The sequence below is a fragment of the Microcaecilia unicolor genome, chromosome 2 (genome assembly GCF_901765095.1).
Source record: "Microcaecilia unicolor chromosome 2, aMicUni1.1, whole genome shotgun sequence".
In the NCBI taxonomy this organism is placed as follows: domain Eukaryota; kingdom Metazoa; phylum Chordata; class Amphibia; order Gymnophiona; family Siphonopidae; genus Microcaecilia; species Microcaecilia unicolor.
The window spans coordinates 540343022-540367991 of record NC_044032.1 but is presented as its reverse complement, the minus strand read 5'-3'; the positions used below and the strand labels follow the sequence as shown (position 1 = coordinate 540367991).

Genomic DNA, 24970 nt, shown 5'->3' with positions numbered 1-24970 from the left:
GAGACGGCTGACAGTATACATAAACACATATATATATTTTTTTGCTTCTTAAACCTATGCTTTTGTTGCACAACAGAGCCTTGATAAACTATAAGATACAGAATGATTCAGATACATGTTAAGTCTGTTTACCACCACCATAGAAATCAGCAATTTATTTTTATTCATATACCATTAAAATTGTCAATGCAAAATATCTTTTCCAATGCAAAATTCAAATCAAAGTAATATTTATAGCTTTTATATGGTTAAAGTTAAAAGCAAAAAAAACTGACCATGTACACTCGCAATCATTTGGTTTAAAGCGAATTAAAAATAACTTGGACTTAGTCTAGTGCTCTTCACAATTAAAGACAATTGTCTCTTGTCCCAGACATGCCAAAGTGCAGAAGTTTTTGACCATTTTTTTTTTTAGATTTACCATCCTTCTGTATATTTTCTTAAACAGAGGCCAGACTAATTTCATCTGGAAGAAATATTCTCAGAACGTGGCTCACTGTCACCCAGATGATTTTCTTCATCATGATTATAGGATTCATAAATGTTCGTCAGACTGCCATTCATTGAATGGTCATCTTTTCGTAAGGATACAGGCAGGTTTGATATTGTAAAACTGACATCTTTAAAGGCATGCAATAAAAAGATTCCCACGATGATTGTAAGGAAGCCACTAAAACTGCCAATAATATCTGCAGCAGACATATGTTGCCATTCTTTGAAAAGGATGGCAGAACAAGTTAAAACAGATGTTGTGAAAAATACATAATATATTGGAGTCACTAGAGAAGTGTTGAAAATATCCAGAGCTCTGTTCAGGTAGTTTATCTGTGTACTGACACACATTATAAGGCTAAGTAGCAGGATCCAGGCCAAAGGATGATTCAATACAGGTTTTCCTGCAAAAAGTTCCTTGATAGCAATACCCAAGCCTTTTACACAGGATACTGACAAGGCTCCAATAACAGAGCAAATCAGAATGTAAACTAAAATGTTCGTCTGACCATGGCGAGGTCCCACCACAAAAATAAGCATCAGCGACATGATGACAATGGCAGTTGCAAAGACCATAAAACCTGAAATGAAAAAAAAAAAAAAAATCAGTTTAATTTTTCTCAGAGCAACACATCAGTGTTCTACCTTTTTTACAAACAAACATTCTTGAGTTCCACATTTAAATAAGTAAATTGGAGAAATCCACCACATAGTTTCCCTTTAAAAATAAGTCTTGCTCTGTAGAGACTTTAGGTATATAAACGCTCTGCCTGTAGTGCTGCCCCCTTTTCTCTGTACTTCAGGTGGCAGGATGAAGGATGAGAGGTAAACACTTGGTAACCCATATAAAACATGGGATCAATGGAGAAGTTCTTCTTACCTAAACAAAAAACAAACTTATTAATCATGACCTACGACACATCTTAATAGTTTCAGCAGTTAGTTTGACAAGTTGTAAAAGTAAAAATTGTACCTCTTCTGTGTTGCTAAATTTTATTCCAACCAGCATAATAAGATCCCTTCCTGCTAAGATGTCTGGGTATCTATATAAAATGTACACATCTTACCATCAGTGTTTCTTCTAAGCTGTGCATATGAGTGTACATACAGGTCATAAACCCTGTTTGTACAACAAAGCACAGTGTGCACAAAAAATACTATCAGAAACTGTACAACAAAGCACAGTGTGCACAAGAAAATACTATCAGAAATTGTAATTACTTACTGGGAATTATTTAGCAGCGGGGGAAACCAAATTATTTACATCTACCTGATCTTACCAGATGTTTTCTAATTATTTAGAACAAATGGCATCCTGAAATTACTTTCATTAAAGCAATTAGTTAAATAACACTTTTGAAATCCTGATATTTGCATTCTGTTTGTTGAGGTATACTTGGCTTTTAACACAGAAATTTGAATGTTTATAAAAAGTTGCACAAAAGAACATTTTTGTGCACACAGCCAGTCCAAAATTAGAAGGAACAATACTCACCATGTTTACGCAGCTAGAAATTACAAGTTATTCTAATGGTATTCAAAGCTAATTTGACCATGTAAATGAAAAATGAAGTAGCCTAATTGTCAGAACAGCAGGTTAAGAAATAGGGAAGTCTGATTAGAATCCCTTTGTTATTTTGGGAAAGTCATTTAATTCAGCTTTGCCTTAATAAAAACAGATTAAAAAGCACTACCTTTATGTTAACTATGTTTCCATATGAGGTACTCTCAACTTTATTATAATAGTACCACAGGATATTAAAAACAGAACTACTGTCTTGTTTTGTTTTTTAACCAACAAAAGGGGAAAGTAGGGGAAGAGGAAAAATGTTTTGTTTTTTTTTGTTGCAGATGGAAATCATATTGAATAGTATTCTGTGGAGTTGTTGGCCCGTTTGACTTCCTGATGTTTACTTCTGGTTTGTGAATAAAAAGATTCTCTGAACTATGGATAAAAATGGTGTGGTAGCCTGTTAGTCCACTGTTAAAAGTAATAAATAGAAATAGTCCCCTTGAGAGCGTAACGAATGCTTTTATGTTTCATTTCACCTATATATTCTGATATTTATCATCTTTTGCTAATTTCTAATCTGAACAAGGTGGTATTGCCTTTGAAAGCTAGTCAACAAATATATTTAAGTTAATCCAATAAAAAGGTATCATTTTATCTTCTTTGTTTTTAATTTATATTTATTATCTATAACTATAAAACGAAGTTACTCACCTGTAGCAGCTGTTCTCCGAGGACAGAATAACATATATTCTCACGTGTGGGTGATGATATCCACTGAGTCTGGCACAGACACTGACCAGTGACTTCTAGAAACTTTTTGGTGTTCCGATCGCGAATGCACAAATGCCTTCCCACCTGCCTCATACAGGATCCACAGCTAGAATCTAACTCCTAGGTGAGGTGGAAGGGTATGAGAGAACACATATCCTGCTGTCCTCAGAGAATATCTTCTACAGGTGAGCAACATCACTTTCACCAAGGACAAGCAGGACATGCAGTTCTCACATGTGGGAATCCCTAAGTACCAGGCTCACCAAAACAACAAACAATGGTCAACAGGGACTTGAAATGCCAAGGCCAATCTGAACAAATAATGCTATTAACAAACATTACTGCTGTGAAGGTGAAGCTTGGAACAGAAATGAATGCGCCCAGGAGGGTGGAATTGATTCTAAAATGCCAAACAAATTCTGCAGAGTTGTCTGACCAAACCAGCTATCATGTTGGGAATTCTGTTCTAGGCAGTAGTGAGATGTGATTGTGTGGACTGAAGACCATGTTGCAGCTCTACAATTCTCCTCATGAAGGAGTGAGTTACAGACACTGCCATGGCTCTGACATTGCGAGCTGTTACACGGCTCTTCAGATTCAGCCCAGTCTAGGCATAAGTGAAGGAGATGCAGTCTGTTAGCCAATTGGATAGAGTGCATTTACTAATGGCTTCCCCCATCCTGTTTGAGTCAAAAGAAACAAAAAGCTGGGTGAACTATCTATGCACTTTAATGCACTCCAGATAGAAGGCTAAGGTTCACTTTCACTCCATGGTGCAGTGCACTTTCACCAGGATAGGCATGAGGCTTTGGGAAAAATGTTGGAAGAACAATTGACTAAGATGGAACTCCGACACCACCTTAGGAAGAATGTGTGCAGAGAACTACTTGTTATGGTGAATCTTTAAGGTGGACCAGATACTAGGGCCTGAAGTTCACTGATTCTGCGAGCTGAAGTAACCACCACAAAAAAACAAGACCTTCCAGGTCAGGTACTTCAGATGACAAGAATCAAGTGGCTCAAAAGAAGCTTTCATCAACTGGATGAGGATGATGTTGAGGTCTCATGACACAGTGGGAGGACTTATGGAGGCCTTTGTCAGAAGAGGCTGTACAGAGATGGGCTTACCATTTACACAGTGATGGTAAGCGCTCATTGCACTGAGGTGCACCCTGACTGGGTTAAAAACCAACTCTGTCTCAGACAGGTGTAGAAAGTACTTAAAGTAGTTTTTCTGTAGGGCGAGATAAAGGATCTAAGGCCTTGCCTTCACACCAGATGGCAAACCTCTTCCACTTGAAAGTATAATATCTTTTAGTAGAATCTTTCCTGAACACCCTCAAGAGGGGCCCAATTTCTATTAACATCCAAGCTGTGAGAGCCAGGGAACAGAGGGTCAGGATGTAAACGAGACCCTTTCGTTCTCTTTGATGAGGGTCGGAAAAACACTTCAATCTCCACAGTATTTTGGAGGATAACTCCAGAAGAAGAGGGAACCACATCTGCCTCGACCAATAAGGCACAATAAGGATCATGGTGCCCCTGTCCTGCTTTGATATGCATACAGCAGGCCTTTCCTTTAATCCAGGAGAAAGGCACCAGACTCTAATCTGCCATGTGATCCGAATCTGGAAGAGTACCGAGAGACTTTGTTGCTGAGATGAGTGGCAAAAAGAACCACCAAGGGGGTGCCCCCTCTCAGAAAATGCCCACTGCCACATCCCAACTGGGTACCCCTTCTACTTGTTGACATAATGCATGGCACCCTGCTTGTCTGGATTATAACAATTTGGTTCTCTGAAAGACTTTAGAGCGTTCCATGTTGCCTGCAACTCCAGAAGACTGATGTGAAGCAGTCTCCTGAGCAGACCAGTGACCCTGGATGAGAAGCCCATCTATATGAACACCCCATCCCAGGTTGAATGCATCTGTGGTCAGAATTTTCTGGGGAGGAGAAATTTGGAATGAAAGTCTCAGAATCAAATTGCTCCAAATTGTCCATTAGAGAAGCGACTGTGCCAACTCTGGGGTGACCAATATGGCAACTCCCAGTGGCCTGACACCACTGGGAAGCCAGACCACCACACAAATGGTGGCATGCCATGGGTGCGACATGTACTGTGGAGTACTTTTGGCCTAATAACTTCAACATTTACCGAGCTGTAATCTGTCGGGTACTCTGAACCTGATGGGTAATGCAAATAAGCGCATCTGCCCTTACCTGAGGAAGGTAAGCTCAAGCTTGAATCGTGTCTAGCAGAGCTCCTATATACTCCAATTGCTGTACTGGGAGTAGATGGGACTTTGGGTAGTTTATAACCAACCCTAGCAATTATAATATCCAAATACTTCTTTGAACTGACTTTTGATGTGCTCTTTACTGGCCAATCATCCAGCTAAGGAAACACATGCACACTCCTAGTCTGTGTAGCAATGCTGCAACTACAGTGAGACATTTTGTAAATACTTTGGGACTGGACACACCACCAAATGGCAAAATGTGAAAGTGGCAGTGGTATTCCCCTACTAGAAATCTGAGATACCTCCTGTGACTGGGATGTATCTGAATGTGGGTATAAGCATCCTTTAAGTCCGGAGAGCATAGCCAATCATTTGCCTGAATCATGGTGAGAAAGGTGCCAAGGAAATTATCCCAACTTTTCTTCGACCACCTATTTGTTCAGGGTCCCAACATCTTGGATAGGACAAAATCCACCACCACCATCTTTTTGGGTACAAGGAAGTACTTTACACGAAACAGAATTCCCTCTCCTGAAAGAGCAGATTTGACTGCAAAGGCCTTTAGAAGGGAGAAGAGTTCCTCTACGAGAATTTCCAGATGCTGAGTTTTGAGGCACTTGGTGGGTAACTTGGAGAAGATAAATACCAATTAAGCGTGTAATTCTCCCTTGGCGCTGGCAGTGCAGACTGCATGAACTGTCTACAGAGGTGTCCCCCCTGTTACCTATAATAATCTGGAATTTCCAGCGGTTTTTCGGGAATGGGTGGCAGGAGGGAGCCACTATTTATATCATGTTTTGACAGCTGAAGGGACTAAGAAATCCATATCGGGTCTTGTGAAGGGTACCCCAACATTACAGGAACGCTTTGCTTACATGCAACTGTACTACTATATAAAATCTTTACCCAAAGATTCTTTGACCATTAAAGTGTGGTAATGTTTTAATTAAATGTTGGGTCTGGATGCGTGGCTGTTGATCCCAGTCAAATACTATCATGGACACATGAAGGAGCAACTGGTAAAACCTGATTATGGATAGCTGGTGCAGAAATGGTCACACAAAGTTACAGCAACTGTGTGGGCATCTCAGTTGCAGGATTGTTTACAGTTTAGCGAAGATATTTACCTGTAGCAGGTATTCTCCGAGGATAGCTGGCTGATTGTTCTCACATGTGGGTCGACGTCCGCGTCGGCCTAGGAAACGGCAAATTTTTCCCAGCAAAAATAAAAAGTTTTGCCAGAGACTTTTGGCACCGCGCATGCGCAGATGACTTCCCGCCAGTCACGTGAGCGTGCCTCTTCAGTTTAATCAAAAAGCATAGAAACAAACTAACAACAACTCTAAGGGGGAGGTGGGCGGGTTTGTGAGAACAATCAGCCTACTGTCCTCGGAGAATACCTGCTACAGGTAAGTATCTTCATTTTCTCCAAGAACAAGCAGGCTGCTTGTTCTCACGTGTGGAGTATCCCTAGCAACCAGGCTCACTCAAAACAATGAACACTGGTCAATTAGGTTTCGCAACGGCGAGGACATAACATAGATTGACCTGAAACCATAAACAACTAACTGAGTGTGCAGCCTGGAACAGAACAAAAATGGGTCTAGGGGGGGTAGAGTTGGATTCTAAACCCCAAACAGATTCTGCAGCACTGACTGCCCAAACCGACTGTTGCGTCGGGTATCCTGCTGAAGGCAGCAGTGAGATGTGAATGTATGGACTGACGACCACGTTGCAGCCTTGCAAATCTCTTCAATGGAGGCTGACTTTAAGTGCGCCACCGACGCAGACATGGCTCTAACACTGTGAGCCATGACATGGCCCTCCAGAGTCAGCCCAGCTTGGGCATAAGTGAAGGAAATGCAATCTGCTAGCCAATTGGAGATTGTGCGTTTTCCGATGATGACTCCCCTCCTGTTGGGATCAAAAGAAACAAACTGGGCGGACCGTCTGAAGGGCTTTGTCCGCTCCACGTAAAAGGCCAATGCTCTCTTGCAGTCCAAGGTATGCAAACTGCTTTCGCCAGGGCGGATATGAGGACGGGGGAAAAATGTTGACAAGACAATTGACTGGTTGAAATGGAACTCCAACACCACCTTCGGCAGGAACTTAGGGTGCATGCGGAGGACTACTCTATTGTGATGAAACCTGATATAAGGTGCAAGCACTACTAAGGCTTGAAGCTCACTGACCCTATGAGCTGAAGTAACAGCCACCATTAAAACGACCTTCCAGGTCAAGTACTTCAGATGGTAGGAATTCAGTGGCTCAATAGGAGCTTTCATCAGCTGGGTGAGGATGACTTTGAGATCCCATGACACCGGTGGAGGTTTGACAAAAGCAAACCTCTCATGAAGCGAACAACTAAAAGCTGTCCAGAGATAGGCTTACCCTCTACACGGCGATAAGCACTAATTGCACTAAGATGAACCCTTATGGAGTTGGTCTTGAGACCAGACTTTGATAAGTGTAGAAGGTATTCAAGCAGGGTCTGTGTAGGACAAGAAAGAGGATCTAGGGGCTTGCTGTCACACCAGATGGCAAACCTCCTCTATTTGAAAGAGTAACACCTCTTTGTGGAATCTTTTCGGAAGCAAGACTCGGGAGACACCCACTGAAAGACCCAAGGAGGCAAATTCTAAGCTAACATTCAGGCCGTGAGAGCCAGAGACTGGAGGTTGGGATGTAGAAACGACCCTTCATTCTGGGCGATGAGGGCTGGAAAACATTCCAACCTCCACGGTTCCTCGGAGGACAACTCCAGAAGAAGAGGGAACCAAATCTGACATGGCCAGAAGAGAGCAATCAGAATCATGGTTTTGCAGTCTTGTTTGAGTTTCAGCAAAGTCTTCCCTACTAGAGGTATGGGAGGATACACATACAGGAAGAAGAAAGGAATCTGACGCTAGTCTGTTGTGGGCCTGAAGCCTGGAACAGAACTGAGGATCCCTGTGATTGGATTCAGTGGCAAAAAGATCCACCGAGGGGGTGCCCCCGCTTGGAAGATCTTGCGGGCTACGCCCATGTACAGCGACCACTTGTGAGGTTGCATTATCCTGCTCAACCTGTCGGCCAGACTGTTGATTACGCCTGCCAGGTATGTGGCTTGGAGAAACATGCCATGAAGGCGTGCCCAAAGCCACATCTGGACGGCTTCCTGACACAGAGGGCGAAATCCAATGCCTCCCCTGCTTGTTGGTGTAATACATGGCAACCTGACTGTCTGTCTAAATCAAAATGATTTGGTTGGACAGCTGATCTTTGAAAGCCTTTAGAGCATTCCACATCGCTCACAATTCCAGGAGATTGATCTGAAGACCTTTTTCCTGAAAGGACCAGGCTCCTTGAGTGTGAAGCCCATCTACATGAGCTCCCCACCCCAGGAGGGATGCATCTGTCAACAGCACTTTTTGTGGCTCAGGAATTTGGAATGGATGTCCCAAGGTCAAATTGGATCGAAACGTCCACCACTGCAGAGAATTCCGGAAGTCGGTGGACAGTTGGATTACATCCTCTAAACTCCCCGTAGCTTGATACCACTGGGAAGCTAGGGTCCATTGAGCTGATCTCATGTGTAGACGTGCCATGGGAGTCATGTGAACTGTGGAGGCCATGTGCCCCAGGAGTCTCAACATCTGCCGAGCCGTGATCTGTTGAGACGTTCGAACTATGGACACCAGGGACAGGAGATTGTCTGCCCTTGCCTCGGGAAAGTAAGCTCAGGCTGTCTTTGTGTTCAACAGTGCTCCAATGAATTCCAACCTTTGAACTGGGGTGAGATGGGACTTGGAGTAACTGATCACAAACCCCAGTAGTTCTAGCACCTGAATAGTCATTCGCATGAACTGTAGAGCGCCTGCCTTTGAGGTGCTCTTCACCAGCCAATCATCGAGATAAGGGAACACATGCACTCCCAGTGCGTAGCGACGCTGCGACTACCGTTAGGCACTTTGTGAACACTCTGGGCGCAGACGCCAGACCAAAGGGTAGTACACAGTACTGAAAGTGCTGTGTTCCCAGCCAAAATCGAAGATACTTCCTGTGAGCTGGGAGTATCGAAATGTGTGTGTAAGCATCCTTTAAGTCCAGAGAGCACAGCCAATTGTTTTCTTGAATCATGGGAAGCAGGGTGCCCAGGGAAACAATCCTGAACTTTTCTCGGACAAGAAATTTGTTCAGGGCCCTCAGGTCTAGGATGGGATGCATCCCTCCCCCCCCCCCCCCCCCCGTCTTTTTCTGCACATGGAAGTACCTGGAATAGAATCCTAGCCCTTCTTCCCCTGGTGGAACGGGTTCAACCGCTTGAGCCTTCAGAAGGGCGGAGAGTTCCTCTGCAAGTACCTGTTTGTGCTGGGAACTATAAGAATGAGCTCCCGTTGGGAATTTGGAAGTTTGGATTCCAGATTGAGGGCGTATCCTGACTGGACTATTTGAAGGACCCACCGGTCGGAGGTTATGAGAGGCCACCTTTGGTGAAAAAATATCAACCTCCCTCTCACCAGCAAGTCGTCTTTTACAGAGGCTATGCTTAACTGGAGCCAGTCAAAAGCCCGTTCCCTCCTTTTGCTGGGGAGCAGCACGGGCCTTAGACGCACGCTGTTGACGAGAACAAGCGTGCTGGGGCTGAGCCTGGGAAGGCTGTCTAGAAGCAGGAGTGTACCTACGCCTAGGATAGGTATAGGGAGCACTCCTCTTCCACCCCCCCCCCACCAAAATACCTCCTAGATGAGGAGGTAGTAGCAGAAGACGCCCGGTGGGAGAGAGAATCCATAGCATCATTATGCTTCTTGATCTGATCAACAAGATCCTCTACTTTTTCACTGAAAAGGTTGTCACGCCTTCTGATGCCTGACCACCTGGTGAAAAGGCTCGACTTGCTCCGGAGGGAGTGCATCAACCAAGCTAGACAGTTGCCTTATGGAGTCCCGCAAGTGAACGATCGTGAAGAGCTGGTATGATTGAATTTTGGCAGTGCGCATAGCGGCCTGATACATCTTCCTCCCAAAAGAATCAAGACTCCTAGCTTCTCTGCCTGGGGGCGCCGAAGCATAGTCTCTAGTACTCCTGGCTCTCTTGAGGGTGGAGTCTACCACCATAGAATTGTGGGGTAACTGAGACCTCATCAATCCAGGTTTACCATGGAACCGATACTGGGATGCAGCTATCTTGGGGACCACAGGGCCAGACAGAGGACCAGTTTCGCATAAGGACTTCCTTCAGTACCTTATGCAGAGGGACTGTTACAGCCTTTTAGAAAAGAATAGTCCAGGACTTCGAGCATCTCAGTCCTGGGCTCATCCTCAACCTTGACGTCAGAAAAAGGCGGGACACAGCGAAGGGAAGGCTAGAGACGTCGGGAGCGCCGCCTCCTTCACTGACGCTGCACTGCTGGACCGCCACGGAGGTAAATTTAAAAAGAAAAAAAAGAAAAGGAATGTTGGGGGAGAGAAGAGGGTGGGTAGTTGAACAATGGGAGCGGGAGGGCAGGGGAGAGAGGAGCATGGTTGCGAAGGGGGGGAGAAGAGGCCGGGCCAGGCCAACTGGGACATTGGAGCAGGAGGACAGGGGAGAGAGGAGCATGGATGCGAGGGGGGTCATGGAAGGGAGAGAGGGGAATTGCTGGATAGGGATTAATGGAGGGTGACAGAGGAGCATGGATGGGAGGGGCAGGGCTCAGGGAGAGAGGGGAATTGCTGGATAGGGAATTAGGGATGAATGGAGGGGACAGAGAAGCATGGATGGGAGGGCAGGGCTCAGGGAGAGAGGGGAATTGCTGAATAATTAGGGATGAATGGAGGGGACAGAGGAGCATGGATGGGAGGGCAGGGCTCAGGGAGAGAGGGGAATTGCTGGATAGGGATTAATGGAGGGGGGCAGAGGAGCATGGATGGGAGGGCAGGGCTCAGGGAGAGAGGGGAATTGCTGGATAGGAATGAATGGAGGGGGCAGGGGACAGAGAAGCATGGATGGGAGGGCAGGGCTCAGGGAGAGAGGAGAAATTGCTGGACATAGAGGGGAGGGAAGAGAGATGAAGGAGATGAAATGAGGGAAAAGGAAGAGAGGAGAAAAACTGCACATGGATGAAGAAAATAGGCAGAAGCTGAGGACCAGAAATGAAGAAGAAAGGAGGAAAGGAAAGAAATAAATGGAAAGGAAGCCCTGGAAACGGAGTTAAGAGGACAGATAGCAGCAGAATCAGAAAAAGAAAGTCACCAGACAACAAAGGTAGAAAAAAATCATTTTATTTTCATTTTAGTGTTTGGAATATGTCCACTTTGAGAATTTACATCTGCTATCTTATTTTGCAATGTATAGCAATTTGTTTGTAAGAATATTGCTGACAATTCCTGTCAGTGTGGCAAGTGGTGAGCAATCATTTTCACGGGGGGGGGGGGGGGGGGGGGGGGAGAAGGGCGCCGCCACCGCCAACTGATAGTCTGCAGGGGGGCGCCAGAGACCCTAGGCACGGCCCTGCTTGTCGGGTGCCAACTCTCTCGACGCCCCGGAGTTCCCGGTACCGTGTGTCGAAGGAGAACGATAACGGTGCTTCTTCGCCTTCGCTCGACGCCTGTCATCGAGACTCCTCCGTACCGACAAGCAGGACATGGAATCCTCACGTCTCCTCGGGGCCGGGTCCGACGAAGGTCGGTCCTGGGGGGCCTGCATAACAGGAGGTCTCGAGGCTGGTGGAGACCCACTTGATGCCTCACTGCTCCCAGCGCGAGTTGCTCTCTCAACAGCCATTACCTCTCCTCCCGACATCGATGCTCCTTTCGATGTCGACGCCACCGCCCTTGGTACCGATGTCAATGTCAACATAGAAGGACCGGACCGAGTCCCAAAAAGCTTTAATTGTTGGGCTTCTCGAGACGCTTGGGTCTGTTTCTTCATACGAAAACATAGACTACAAGCAGCTGGGTTATGGTCAGGCCCAAGGCACTGGATACACCAAGCGTGGGTATCGGTACCTGAGATAGTCCAGTTGCACCAAGTACAACGTTTGAAGCCGCTGGGTGTCTTCGATGACATGGAAGGGAAAACGGCTTCGACAAAATCAAAAGACGCGATTGTACCTGTTAAAGAAAAAGGGGCACACAAAAAGATAAGGAAATAACCACACCGCGCGGCCTAAAGCCGGCTGCGTCGAAAAAAACCCAAAAGAAACTTGAAAAGGGGACAAAACTAAAAACACACTATGGGATACTGTTTTCTTTTTTTTTAGCGATAATAAAATAAAATAAAGAAAAAATTAGGAGTAAAAAGCGAATAGTCGCGAAGACTCTTTCCTGGGCCTGAGAGGAGCACAGAAAAAACCTACTGCACCTCAATGCGGAGAAAAGAAAACTGAAGACGCACGCTCACGCGACGGCGGGAAGTCGTCTGCGCTGTTCGCGCGCCAGAAGACTCTGGCAAAACTTTTTATTTTTGCTGGGAAAAATTTGCTGTTTCCTGGGCCAACGCGAACGTTGACCCACATGTGAGAACAAGCAGCCTGCTTGTCCTCGGAGAAAAATTTATATATAGATTGTATGTTCCCCCACATTGAGCCTTTCAGGCCACTTTGAGGGCAGATGATTGTTGTCCGGAGGGCAGCTGCACACCTGGGGCATATGTTTTGGCCTTGTCCTACAATATAAGTTTTCTTGGAGGCAACTTAACAGTCATGTCTCTAGAATGTTGCAGATCGTCTGGACACCACCTGCTCTCCAACATTTTGATGTTGGCCTTCAGGCCTTTTTGCGCTGAGCTATATTGATGGCGAAAAAGAGTATATTGAGCTCCTGGCTTCAATCAGAAGCACCCATACTATCTCAGTGGCGAGAAACTATGATTCAACTGAGTGCCTTGGAGCACAGAAGTATTTCAGACCTGGCCACCAAAGCTAGAGATGAGTTTTTGGAATTCCCTAACCCCAGTGGCCTGTAGCTGTATTTTGATTGTCTAATGGTGTGGAGTCTGCTGCTTAAGCAATGAACTTTGCTTAAGGGGAGATTGTTTGAGAAAAATTGGATTACTAGACTTTTGAGGGTTATATTCTATGGAGAATTTTATCTGTTTTTATGTTACTTTTGAAAACTAATAAACATGATGGAAAAATAAAATCAGAAGCAAAATATTCCAGTTGAAAACTGAGAAATAAGAAAAGGCCTTCCTATACTCACTGTACCTAAGACCAGCAGGTGAAGGAAAACACAACAGCTGATGGAATTTAGAACAGCAGGTGTAGGTAGAGGAAGAATTACTCCAACAGACCAGCTACATGACTGGATGTTAAACTGTGGAAAGCCTTATGAACTAGACACACAGATTTAGATATTATCCTGGCTTGTACATGTAACCAGTGTAAACCTTTCAATAAAGGTGAAGCTCTCTCATTAAAAAAAAAAAAAGTGTAATTCTCCTAAACTATTTGAAGGACCCACTGGTTTGAGGTTACAAGGGGCTACCTTTCTTGGAAAAAATTGTTTCTTCCCGACCAGCAGGTTGTTCAGACCACGTACTTTTATTTTGGTACACTCTACTGGAACTAGACAAAAGCTCACCCCCTGATTAGACTAGGGAGCTGGTTTGGACTTCTGGGCCTACTGCTGCCTAGGACAAAAGCATGAGGCCTGGGTCTGTTGAGGAAGGTGAATCAAGGGAGTGAATCTACACCTTTGAGAATAGTAGGAACCCTTCCAACTGGTGCCCAAAAACAAGGAGCAGGCCAAAACAGGGGACTTTATGGTGTCCAACCTTCTTAATGTAGTCAGCGACTTCTTCCACTTTGTCCCCAAAACAGACCGTCACCTCAGTAAGGGACATCCACCAGCTTTTCTTGAATTGCTGGTTCTAGATCTGAAACATGCAGCCATGAGAGTCTGTGTATGCCATAGGCTATTCTCAATACACTTCATGTCTTTGGTATTGGGCAGCAGGTATGGTTTCATTCTTGTCAAGGTGCTCTTTTCAAGTGCGAATTTGCGGTACTGTTTCTGAACAATTTTCAATCCAACCGGGGGGGGGGGGGGGGGTGGATTTTCTCAGCAGGAACTCCTGATGATGTGCACTGAGCAGAGACAAAGAAGCATCAACATGGGTCCTCCTTGAAGCACGGTACCAAGAGCTTCATGACATCAGCATCTCTGGTACCCGAGAAGCATCGGTGTCAAGAGGGCTGCTTCCCCTCCAAAGCAGTGTCAATGTGCCAGTTTCCCCAGAGCCGAGATTCTGCCTCTAGTTTGGCTTCTACATCTTTGCAGGCTGGCCCATACCGGCACTGACCCTGTCTTTACTGATGCCTGTCTCCAAGGAGCAGTTCTAACTCATACTACAAGAGGAGCATATCTTGGCTTGATGTAATACCGATACATCCCAGTCCATCTTGGAGACCTACACCGTGCCTGTTAGGAAGTTGTCGACACCAGTGCCCCGTAAGTCATTGGAGTCAGCACCGCCTGATCCGGTGCTCCTCCCCAGCCCATCGTAGGAGGAAGCAATCCTGGAGAGCAGGAGAGACCCTTACCATGGCACTCTTAATCAGAGCCTTGCCATGTGCCTAGTGGCCCAAAGTAGGCACAGACTCAGACTTCTCATGAGGAGTACTTAACTGATACGGACTGCTCTTTGGGGTCTGCGGTTGAGCCAGAGGAGCCCTTAGAGGAGGGAGCCCTTGGCTAGCCGTCTTACCCCTCTTTCTACCCCAAGAAAGGAGAGGGTCTCCTCCAGAGGAGCTATCCCGGGCTGAGATGTTGTACATCCTTGATTGATTCTCCTCCTAAGGAGCCTGTTACAATGCCATCCAGAGCATCCTTAAGACTGCACAGATGAGGAATTGGGAGACCCTTCTCACTCTTCAGCCTGTAACAAAGAAGGTGGACTGTATACATACAGAGTCCAGAAGGCTTCAGATTTGAGAAGCAACAGCTTCCTCACCATTCCATGGTAGTCAAATCCACTCTCAAAAGAGCCAGAAGCTCGAGGACCCATGCCTCGTCTCACCCAAGCAGAGATGCTCACACTCTGTAGTCTTTTGGGAGGAAAGTGTTTTAGGGCTCAATGCTCATTTCCTATATCCAGTCCTATCAGCTCAACATTTACTGTGAAGGTGCACAGTGTGACAAAGTTTGCTGGCACTCTGCCTCCAGAGAAAGCTGCAGAATTCTGTATGCTAGTAGCCAGGCAAGAGTGTGAAAAGCACATAGCCTATGCAATTTTTTATGCTTTTATTTATTTATTGCATTTGTATCCCACATTTTCCCACCTCTTTGCAGGCTCAATGTGGCTTACAATACATCATGAATAGTGGAAATATATGAGAAGATACACATTTAGTATTACAGAAAGATCTTGGGTAACATGATTATGATAAAACATGATACTAGTATAACAAGCAGATATAATAAGACTATTCTGGATGTATGTGGAGGAGTTCACATTTGTTGATCTTTGTGGTATGCCTTGTTAAAGAGATGGGTCAACCAGACTTATTTATTTTAAAATTTATATCCTGCCTTTAATAAGGCGGGTTACAAATAAGCATTCATAAACAATAATCACAATCAAAAAGAAGTTTAAATCATCACACCCAAAAACCCTGTTCAGAAAGGCACAAGCAAAACAGTAAAATAATACAGAAATTTACTCTTCTAAAAAGGTCTTAACAAAACAATGGTTTTTCAATATTCTAATAAACTGTTGTACACTTTCAAAACACCATAAATAACTAGGAAGCCCATTCCATAGAAGAGGAGCAGCCATAGTAAAAGCACAATTTCGAGTCTCCAAATAGTGGCACGTTTTAACTGATGGCCCAAACAAATACTTGGCGGACTCTGACTAGCATATACAGTTTCAACATGTCAGTAAAGTACCTAGGCATTTACAGATACAATTGTTTAAAAAATTGGCAACCAATGTAATCTCTTCAATATAGGTATAATATGTGCAGGTCAGTCTACTCCCGTTATCAACTAAGCAGCAGCATTTTGGACAATTTGCAGAGCCTGGACATGGGCAGATATAATCCCTAAATATAGAGAATTGCAAAAATGTTAACCTTTTTCCCTGTCTCTTTCAGCACTCCCCAGTGTTTCATTTGGAGGGGCTGGTTATAGGGACACTCTAGCACATGTTATATTTGTGCAGAGATTTTTTTTCTCCTGGTCAAGGCCACTAAAACAGTCATCATGTTATGAGAATCAGGTGCTCAACATTCAGAGTTTCTCTCTATTTATTTATTACATTTGTACCCTGTGCTTTCCCACACATAGCAGGTTCAATGCGGCTTACATAGTAAATACAAATACAAGTTTGAATGAGAATATTACAAATTGTAGTAAACATAGTAATAGTGGGGTTTTAAGGATATGTAAATTAAACATGGAGAGGTAAACAGAGATGTGCAAAAGGAAAGGAGATTGGGAGAGGTAAGGAGTAGGAAGAATGGAGAAGACAAGATCGAGGGATGAGCATAAGGAGATTGGGAGACATGGCCTAAGGTATGGTTCAATGATTTTTTATTGTTGAAAAACCTCAGCACAACATTTCCAATAGGGTTTGAACAGTTTACATATCTAACACATACACTCTAGCATCTAGGTCATTGTTCACCCTGATCTGCATTACTACTCGCTCTCCAACAACTTTTTACAGTTTTCTCCCCCCTCCTTCCCTCCCTCCCTCCCCTTGCCCCCTCCCCTCCCTTCTCTTCTATCACAGTTATAGTCCGCATCCCCATGCTGTGATTACTTGGCTTCCACTTCCCTGTTCATTATCTGTCCTCTGGCTTGGGGTGTCAAAGTCAGCCAGAAAGGAGTCCAGCAATGCCAGAATGTTTTTATAATCTGCAGCCTTTGAGCTCCCAATCTTGTTCTCTCAGTGCGCAACAAGTGGATCATCTGTCCTCTCCACTGAGGGAGTGTAGGGCCCTCCGCAGACAGCCATGCCAGTAGTATTGTCCTCTTTGCCACCATTATGACTCTTGATACAAACGCCCGGTATCCCCTTGGCAGGTATCCCGTCAGCCGGGGGTGTCCAAACAGAAGTTTGGCCTCAACTTGCCAATGTATCTCCCAGATGACAGCAGTCTGCTGAGCCAACATTCTCCAAAAGGTTCTCACTCGCGGGCAGCCCCAAAACATATGGCCCAGAGTTGCACCCTCCCCTTTACATTTGGGGCACGCTCCATCTGGCGACAGTCCCATGTGAAACGCCCTTCTTGGGGGGATATAGGCTCTCATTGTAAATTTAGATTGAAGTTCCCAGTAGTATGTTTGATCCGTATTCTTGCGATAGCCTAATAAGTGTTCCCGTACCATGGCTGCCGTAATTTCGGCTTCCAGCTCTGTGCTCCATCTGTGTGACAATGTCTCAAAGTCTGGCTCTTTTGCCATGTCCTTTAAATGTCTGTGGTAATACGTTAGCGGGACTTTCTGCTGTGCTCCCAACGAGAGTGCTGACCCCAGCTCCTCCTGCACATCTTCTGTCAATGCTTCTTGTGGAAGGCTAATTATATAGTGCTTTAATTGGTAGTAATGGAACCAATCTGACGGGTTCAGAGAAAACTGGTTCCTAAGCTCCTCCCATGACTTGATTTTCCCTTTTTCATCTATCGCCTGTAGGAGGTACTCCAGTCCATTGCTCCTCCATCGCTTAAAGGCCGCGTGGCTCTGTCCCGGCGGAAATTCCAAATTACCCCAAATTGGAAGATAGGGGGTCATGCGAGCCGAGAACCCGTGGTGCCGGCAGAGCCAACGCCACACCGCCTGTGCCGCCGGCAACAATTGTGCCTCTACCAGTAAATTGGTCTCTCCCTTGCTTTTCCTGTGCAGCAGGTAGCCAATATGTCTCCGCTTCACCTCCGTCAATTCCAGGGAGGTTGGGGTAAAGTATTGTGTGCATCTGAGCCAGTCATTCACATGTCTCAGTCCACTGGCAATTGTCATATAGCGTAAGTTCAACAGTCCTAAGCCTCCGAACTCTACCGGCAGGTATAAAGTTGACAGTCCTATTCTCGGTTTTTTCTTCGCCCACGAGTAGACTTGCAGAATTTAATTTAGTCTCTTTTCATCTGGCTTAGACAGGTATAATGGCAAGGTCTGGAACACGTACAACCACCTGGGCACTATCACCATGTTATAAAGAGCTATCCTACCCAGGAGTGAAATGGGAAATCCTTGCCACATTTGCAGACTCAACCTTGTGTCATTCAACAGCTTTCTCACATTCCACTCATACATTTGTGGGAGCTCTCGAGGGATTGTAACTCCTAGGTACTTTATAGCCTCCTCCTCCCACTCCATAGGCAGCGTCAACCTTTGCCTGATAGTATCTCCCTGCAACACCTCCAGTGCCCTAGATTTCCGGATGTTCAATGTATATCCTGATAGAGTCCCAAAATCCTCCACCACCTGTAAAGCCCTAATTACTGAGTGTTCCGGTTGCTGGGTGATCACAAGGAGGTCATCGGCAAATGCCAGGGCTTTGACTATGCCACCCTCCAGCGGGACCCCCGTCACTTCCCCGTCCATCTGTAGCGCGCGGAGCAGGGGTTCCATTGCCAATATGAAGAGAAGGGGCGAAAGGGGACATCCCTGTCTGGTTCCCTGCCTAATCTCAAAAGACTCCCCCCTCACTCCATTTACCAGTACTGCTGCTCGGGGGTTATTATACAATGCCCTTAACACATCTCCAAACCACCCCTGAACTCCCATGTAAGTTAATAGTCCAAACATGTATCCCCAGTCCACCTTGTCAAACGCCTGTTCGGCATCCAAGCTAAGTATCAGTGCTGATTCCTGTTCTCGCTGACACTTTGCCATCGCCAGGAGGAGACGTCTAACATTGCTCCCTGCTTGCCTATTCCTTACAAATCCCACTTGCTCTTCTCCTATAAGATCTGGGAGTAACTGTCCCAGGCGAGTGGCAAGTATGCGAGCCAGGATCTTTACATCGACATTGATCAAGGAAATGGGCCTATAGGACCCTGGGAGTGCTCCATCTTTCCCTGGTTTGGGTATCAGCATGATTAGGGCTTCATTCGCATATTGTGGAAACTCCCTATCCTCAATCACTTGTTCCAGGTATTTCCCCATTGCTTCCAGCCCTGGTTTGGGGAGGATTTTATAATATTCTCCCATAAAGCCATCTGGCCCCGGAGCTGAACTCAGGGCCAGTGCCTTAATGGTATCCTGCACTTCCTTTCCAGTAATGGGCCTATTTTTTGTGTCGATATGCTGTGTCTGGAGTCTGGGGAGTCCTACCCGCTCTAAATAGCCTGCTAATGGTTCTATGTTCCTCCCCCGTGTCTCCCCATAAAGCGTACTAAAATAATCATAAAATACCTGCCCTATATCCTCACTTTTATGCTTTGTTGTTCCTCTAGGGTCCCGTATTGAAGTGATCACCCGTCCTGGCCCACCTGTTTTGATCAGTCTTGCTAGCATAGTACCTTGCTTTATTACCAAACCGCTGCAATCTGCACTTATAATATAGCAAAGATCTCGTGGTTTGACTATGAATAAGAGTATTAAGAGCCACCTGGGCAACTAAGTACTGTTCTTTATTTGCTGCGGTCGGGGCCTTTATGTACTTTTTTTTTGCTCTTCTGGAGTTGAGCTTCCAAGTGTAAGATTGCCCTAGCCTGCTTTTTCTTACGCGCTTGAACAAAGGCTATTATGTCTCCTCTCATAACCGCTTTGGAGGCCATCCAGTAAAGCTTTGGTTTGACTGCATGTTGCTTGTTAAATCTCTCATACTCCTCCCATTTTGTATGTAAGTAATGTGTGAATTCTTTGTTCCCATATAAATACCCCGGGAATCTCCATCCCCCTGTATGTTGATAGTATTCTGGGACTTCTAATTCCAGCCACACAATCGCGTGGTCCGATACCTCTGTGGGGCCTATTCCTGTGTTACGCACCCAGGAGAATGCCCGACTATCCATCAGTGTGTAATCAATCCTAGAGCTGGTGCCATGGGCCCTAGACAAATGAGTATAGTCTTTTGTTTCAGGATGCAGAACTCTCCAAGCATCCACTAGGTTCAGGGTGCGCATAAACGTCTGAAGGGCCCTTTTTCTACTCCCTCCCTGTGGCACATCCCGCGGATTGGTGGTATCCAGCTCCGGGTCTGCTATTAAATTAAAATCTCCACAGACCAGCAGTTTCAGCAAGGGGTAGGGAGCACACTGCTTTATTATTGACTGAAAGAAAGTTGGTGTGTAAATATTGGGGCCGTATAGGGAGACCAGCAGAAATTCCCTGCCCTGGAGCCACAAGTGAACCAGGACATACCTTCCCTGAGGGTCTGCCGTAACTAGTTCTGTCTTTGCCGCAATACCTTTCCTGACCAAAATAGTCACTCCCCGTGCTCTGCCCTCAGCCGAGGCTGCAAAGACCTCCCCCACCCACGACCGCTTCAGCTTACAATGTTCTGCCTCCGAGAGTCAAGTTTCCTGGAGGCAAGCTACATCCGCTTTGTGTCTCTGCAAGGCCTGTAATATTTTTGATCTTTCACTGGCGTTGCTATACCCCCCCACGTTCCATGAAATAATACGAGTCACTCTGGCCATAATTGTCTAATGTTCTGGGCAAGTTTTCTATGACTTTCATTTTGAATGTGTGGGGCACGGGCGCCCAGACTTGCCCGTTCCCTTATTAGGCTGTGTGCGCATGTGGGTGCGGAAAGCTGTTGTATGCTAACTTCCTCCCTCCCCTCTCCTCTACTCCCTCTCCCCATCCTTACCCATCCCCCCTTTCTTCATCCCTTCCCTCCTTCCCTCCCGCCCTTTATTTAATCCTAAATAACTTCCTTTTAGTAGGAGCATAGAGGTCTCATGATTTCGGGTTCCCCCCTCCCCCGTTGTATAAGAGCTGGGCCTTTCTGTGCCGGGTCTATCTCCTGTCTATTTCCTTTGCTAAGCCCCCCTTCTTCCCCCAGGCTATTCGCCCTTTCTGGACGTATCCATTCATACCAGCTGTTATACAATTACTTCGCCTCAACCATCCCCTCCCCCACAATCAACTCAACCTTTCAAACAACTCAGTGCTCTTAACAAACCTTGTGTTCTCATATAGATATCTTCCCTATAGGAAGGTGGCCTTGTGCCTCGCCAAACCTGTTTGAGCGTTTCTGCCAACCAGTTTCCCATGGCTCCACATAGCTAGTGTCTCTCTCAGCTATTCTGGTCCGTTCCCATGGGTGGTTTGGTTTTTAACAGGACTTGCGCTTCTTCTGGAGTTCGAAAAGTCTGCCAGCCTCCCTCCTGCAGCACTTTTAACTGTGCTGGATAGAGGAGCATAAATCTTTGATTTTTCTGGGCTAGCTGGCGGCACATAGGGGCAAAGGCCTTTCTGCGCTCCTGCAAAGCGGCAGAATAATCCTGGAATATCTTCACTGCTATGCCATCATAAGCCAAGGTATCCCATTTCGCTCTGGCTCCTCTCAAGATTTCCTCCTTATGGAGGAAGTTGTGTACCTTGATTATAACTGCCCGGGGTCTATTTCCAGCAGCGGCCCTCCGTCCCAGCCGATGCGCCCTCTCCAGGCATAAAGGTGCAAAGCTATCCGAAAGCACTAGCTCCGTTTTCAGCCAGCGTTCCAACTGCGTCGCTAGGGACCGGTCTGGGACTGATTCGGGAATGCCAATCAATCGCAAGTTCGATCGTCTCAATCGGTTCTCCATATCATCTAAATGTTGCGTTTGCCTCAGCAATTCTTTTTGCAGGTCTTGTACTATTATATCCTTGGCTGCTCCCGCATCTTCCAGTTCAGCTACTCGGACCTCCAACTCCCCTGTCCTGCAGGTCGTTTCGTCTAAGCGGGCTTCTACCCCCGCCAGCTGGTCTGATAGTTTGGTGAATTGAGGCTCAACCGCTTTCTTCACCGCCTCAGTGAGCTGCTGCAACTGGAGCGGGTGGAACTGTGGCGGCGGTGTTAATGTCGGGTCCGGCGCCATCTTGTTTTCTTCAGGCCCAGACTGCTTCTCGCCGCTTTTTTTCGCCATTCTACTTGGCGTCGGTCTCATTTCGCGGGTGACAAAATGATCCATATACTTTCCCACACAAGCTGTGCCGGTTAAAGGAAAGTACCGCGGCGTTTTTCCGTTGTTTTATCGCAAGGGGGGGGAGGGGAAGTCCCGGACAGATGGAATACACGACTTCCTCCCTCAAACCATCACGTGACCACATGGCCTAAGGTATAATAATCGTCAGGACAGGAATAATGTGGCTGGGCTTAAAAAGTTAAATTGGGTCATTAGGGTAAGCTTTCTTGAAGAGATGAGTCTTCAACATTTTTCTGAAGGGCAGATGGTCATTGATTATTGATGGATCTAGGTAGAGCGTTCCAAAGCTGGCTGCCTAAAAAGCAGAAACTGCATGCATAGGAGGTTTTGTATTTAATATCTTTGCAGTTGGGAAGGTGTAAATTGAGGTAAGTACGAGAAGACATTGATCTGTTTCTGGTTGGGAGGTCGATGAGGTTATTCATGTAGTTTATTACATTTATACCCTGCATTAAACATGAATTAGGTAGAAACAAAACAGAATAATCCATTTGTGTACCTAAAAGGTAAACTACAAAACAGATGAAAATGTGATTTCATGTGCCCCAATGAAAGGAGAGTTTAATTCTACTTTCATTTAATTTCAATATATTCTATCTTCCCATGGCAGATTACAACAACAACAAAAAATCCTTTATCCACCACCTTTTAAGACACTGTGTATCCTGCTAGATAGTGATGGCACAAGGGAAGCAAGTTTGGTCCAGTGAAGACTAAATCAAAATAACCTGTTCCTTGGTGGGAAAGGGGGATATAAACAGTTGGTTAAAGCTATGTTGATGATGTTATACTATTAACCTGGAAAGTATCCGACTGAATACTTGCAGTTACATTTGTATGTTTGTTCTTTATTTAATAAAAACTTCTTTAAAAAAAAAAAAAAATAACCTGTTCCTTAGCTGGGCCCTAGTATTACCATATTAAAAATGCGACCATACCATGCCTCTGTGGCTATGTTCCACTAATGTTAGGATTTCTTGACTAGGGGCACAAACATACACTTATTTATTCAATACCACCATTCCTCATGTACAGCCACAAAACAACTTTTTAGGGTGGATAGTATTCCTTTTATTATCGACCTAATAAAGAGTTTTTAGTTTTGACACAGTATAAGTCATTACAAGAATAAAATATAAGAAAACCAATGGACTGCATTAGGGATTTATAACCCATTTATGTTTAAGCAAGCGAAGTTACTTACCTGTAGCAGGTATTCTCCGAGGACAGCAGGCTGATTGTTCTCACAAATGGGTGACGTCCGACGGCAGTCCCAGGAACGGAATCTTCCTAGCAACAAAGTTTGCAGAGCCCTCGCGCATGCGCGACCGTCTTCCCGCCCGAAACACGAACATGCCTCAGTCAAATTACAAGCAAAGGGAAGGAGAGATACAACTTCAAAAGGGAGGTGGGTGGGTTGGTGAGAACAATCAGCCTGCTGTCCTCGGAGAATACCTGCTACAGATAAGTAACTTCGCCTTCTCCGAGGACAAGCAGGCTGCTTGTTCTCACATATGGGTATCCCTAGCCCCCAGGCTCACTCAAAACAACAAACAGGGTCAATTGGGCCTCGCAACGGCGAGGACATAACATAGATTGACCTGAAAAAACATCTGAGAGTGCAGCCTGGAACAGAACAAAAATGGGCCTAGGGGGGTGGAGTTGGATTCTAAACCCCAAACAGATTCTGCAGCACCGACTGCCCAAACCGACTGTCGCGTCAGGTATCCTGCTGAAGGCGGTAATGAGATGTGAATGTGTGGACTGATGACCACATCGCAGCCTTGCAAATCTCTTCAATAGTGGCTGACTTCAAGTGGGCCATTGACGCTGCCATGGCTCTAACACTATGAGCTGTGAAATGACTCTCAGCCCAGCTTGAGCGTAAGTGAAGGATATGCAATCTGCTAGCCAATTTGAAATGGTGCGTTTCCCGACAGATACTCCCCTTCTGTTGGGATCAAAAGAAACAAACATTTGGGCGGACTGTCTGAATAGGCTTGTCCGCTCCAGATAGAAGGCCAATGCTCACTTGCAGTCCAATGTGTGCAACCGACGTTCAGCAGGGCGGGTATGACGACGGGGAAAGAATGTTGGCAAGACAACTGACTGGTTCTGATGGGACTCCGACATCACCTTGGGCAAGAACTTAGGGTGAGTGCGGAGGACTACTCTGTTATGATAAAATTGAGTATATGGAGCATGGGCTACCAAGGCTTGGAGCTCACTGACTCTACGAGCTGAAGTAACAGCCACCAAGAAAATGACCTTCCAGGTTAAGTACTTCAGATGGCAGGAAGTCAGTGGCTCAAAAGGAGGTTTCATCAGCTGGGTGAGAACGACATTGAGATCCCATGACACTGGTGGAGGTTTGACAGGGGGCTTTGACAAAAGCAAACCTCTCGTGAAGCGAACAACTAAAGGCTGTCCAGAGATAGGCTTACCTTCTACACGATAATGATAAGCACTAATTGCACTAAGATAAACTCTTAAGGAGTTGGTCTTAAGACCAGACTCAGACAAGTGCAGAAGGTATTGAAGCAGGGTCTGTGTAGGACAAGAGCGAGGGTCTAAGGCCTTGTTGTCACACCAGATGACAAACCTCTTCCATTTAAAAGAGTAACTCTTTTTAGTGGAATCTTTCCTGGAAGCAAGCAAGACTCGGGAGACACCTTCCAACAGACCCAAGGAGGCAAAGTCTACGCTCTCAACATCCAGGCCGTGAGAGCCAGGGACTGGAGGTTGGGATGCAGAAGCGCCCCCTCGTTCTGAGTTATGAGGGTTGAAAAACACTCCAATCTCCATGGTTCTTCGGAGGACAACTCCAGAAGAAGAGGGAACCAGATCTGGCGCGGCCAGAAGGACGCAATCAGAATCATGGTCCCGCGATCCTGCTTGAGTTTCAG

General features: G+C 45.7%; 1 protein-coding gene across 2 annotated transcripts in view; it reads right to left on the bottom strand.

Moving 5' to 3' along the window:
• Positions 1-413: 413 nt before the first annotated feature.
• Positions 414-24970, bottom strand: part of NIPA2 (NIPA magnesium transporter 2) — a 94772-nt gene continuing 70215 nt past the window's right edge. For both annotated transcript variants that reach the window (XM_030191319.1, XM_030191318.1), the window contains one exon: positions 414-1073. In XM_030191319.1, coding sequence (XP_030047179.1) covers positions 463-1073 — 611 coding nt within the window. In that variant the 3' untranslated portion in view covers positions 414-462. The remainder of the gene's footprint in view (positions 1074-24970) is intronic.